This window comes from Pundamilia nyererei, unplaced genomic scaffold, assembly GCF_000239375.1.
Source record: "Pundamilia nyererei isolate P.nyererei 1_Seehausen unplaced genomic scaffold, PunNye1.0 scaffold00176, whole genome shotgun sequence".
NCBI classification, from domain to species: domain Eukaryota; kingdom Metazoa; phylum Chordata; class Actinopteri; order Cichliformes; family Cichlidae; genus Pundamilia; species Pundamilia nyererei.
Genome location: NW_005187577.1, coordinates 113,145 through 114,402, shown reverse-complemented (window position 1 = coordinate 114,402; position 1,258 = coordinate 113,145). Strand labels below are relative to the sequence as shown.

Genomic DNA, 1,258 nt, shown 5'->3' with positions numbered 1-1,258 from the left:
GAACAGGAAGGTGGTGTGCATCTCCCCTACAGCAAAGGGAACCTTTGTGCCACAACACTATGGCACCATGAGCAGCTTTGATACTCTGATAGCAGAGCTGACACAGCTCCACCCAGTGGTGGGGAGGCAGAGGATTGTGGATGCTATGCTTGAGCTGAGGGCAAAGCATCAGGGCGTCCTCTGTGGCATGCCCCTCAGGACCATCAGGGAGATGATATCTGAACTTCTGACCAGGCCGCAGACTGCTAAGCAGTCATAATAAAGAAACCAACAGCTCTGATTTGTTATGTGACAGAACCTTTGATTGTTCATTCCATCATATTATTTTTAAGAAGAGGGAAAAGCTATTAATCAGCCTGCTATAGAGAATATAATTTTTGATCGAAGAAGAATTTATGAATCTCTCAATGTTGCTGCCTTAAAGTTAAAGGCATGTTCAGGCTGCTACTTCTGTTGTCTGGCACGTGAATTCGTTTGTGTTCTGTCATTAAAAAAAAAAAAAGAGAGAAAAAAAAGCATCCTTTGAAAAATGTCTTATCCTCTTTGCTAATACTTGGTTAAAGAAAGGCAAAACAGAGTCCTAATGTCGAGGCTCAACACTGTGCAGTCGTCTTAGTAGATGTGAAGGGCTGTAACTAAGGCACTTATTCTGAAGTAGTATCTAAACTAGCTTTAATGTCCGCTGTCACCAGAACTGAAAGACTGTCTAGAACATATATATATAAATGCAAACTTTAAATTTGATTTATTTTTAACAAATGGAAAAGGTGACTGTCCTAAAAAAAACAAACAGCTTTTTAATTCTGGAAGTTCTTTTTCTAAGATTGTCTTCTGGTGTTGACCCGTAAATTTCCACTCCAGGTCTTTTATCAGCTGATAACAGCTGCCTTGACAGCCAAGTGAACTGCAGACCTCAAGACCTAGCTAAAGTTAACAGTGAATATAAATTCTAAAACTGAATATATTACATAGTGTTACCCCCCCCCTCCCCCTCCACTATTAACAAATGGTTCCGCCCATAGCGCTGACCGCTTTCTTTTTCTTTTTTCCAGTAGCAACCGATGCTTATGATTGTGTCAGAGCACATTTTGAATCAAAACCTTGGGCATTTCACACAGGTGGTTGGTTGTTACGCTCTGGAAATGGAATGAAGGTGTCTGTTTTTAACCTTCTGGGGTACACGGACACGCAGCACCTCCAAATCACATGAGTGATTTAAGCTGACATAAGCTGCAGCTTGTGTTGAAAGTTCGGAGTT

The 1,258-nt window shown here is 41.1% G+C and overlaps 1 protein-coding gene across 1 annotated transcript in view; it reads left to right on the top strand.

Annotated features, from left to right (window-relative positions):
* The window catches only part of rbm44 (RNA binding motif protein 44), a 2,444-nt gene extending 2,185 nt beyond the window's left edge, over positions 1–259 (top strand). The window contains exon 6 of the mRNA XM_005746312.1: positions 11–259. Coding sequence (XP_005746369.1) covers positions 11–259 — 249 coding nt within the window. The remainder of the gene's footprint in view (positions 1–10) is intronic.
* The last annotated feature ends 999 nt before the right edge of the window (positions 260–1,258 follow it).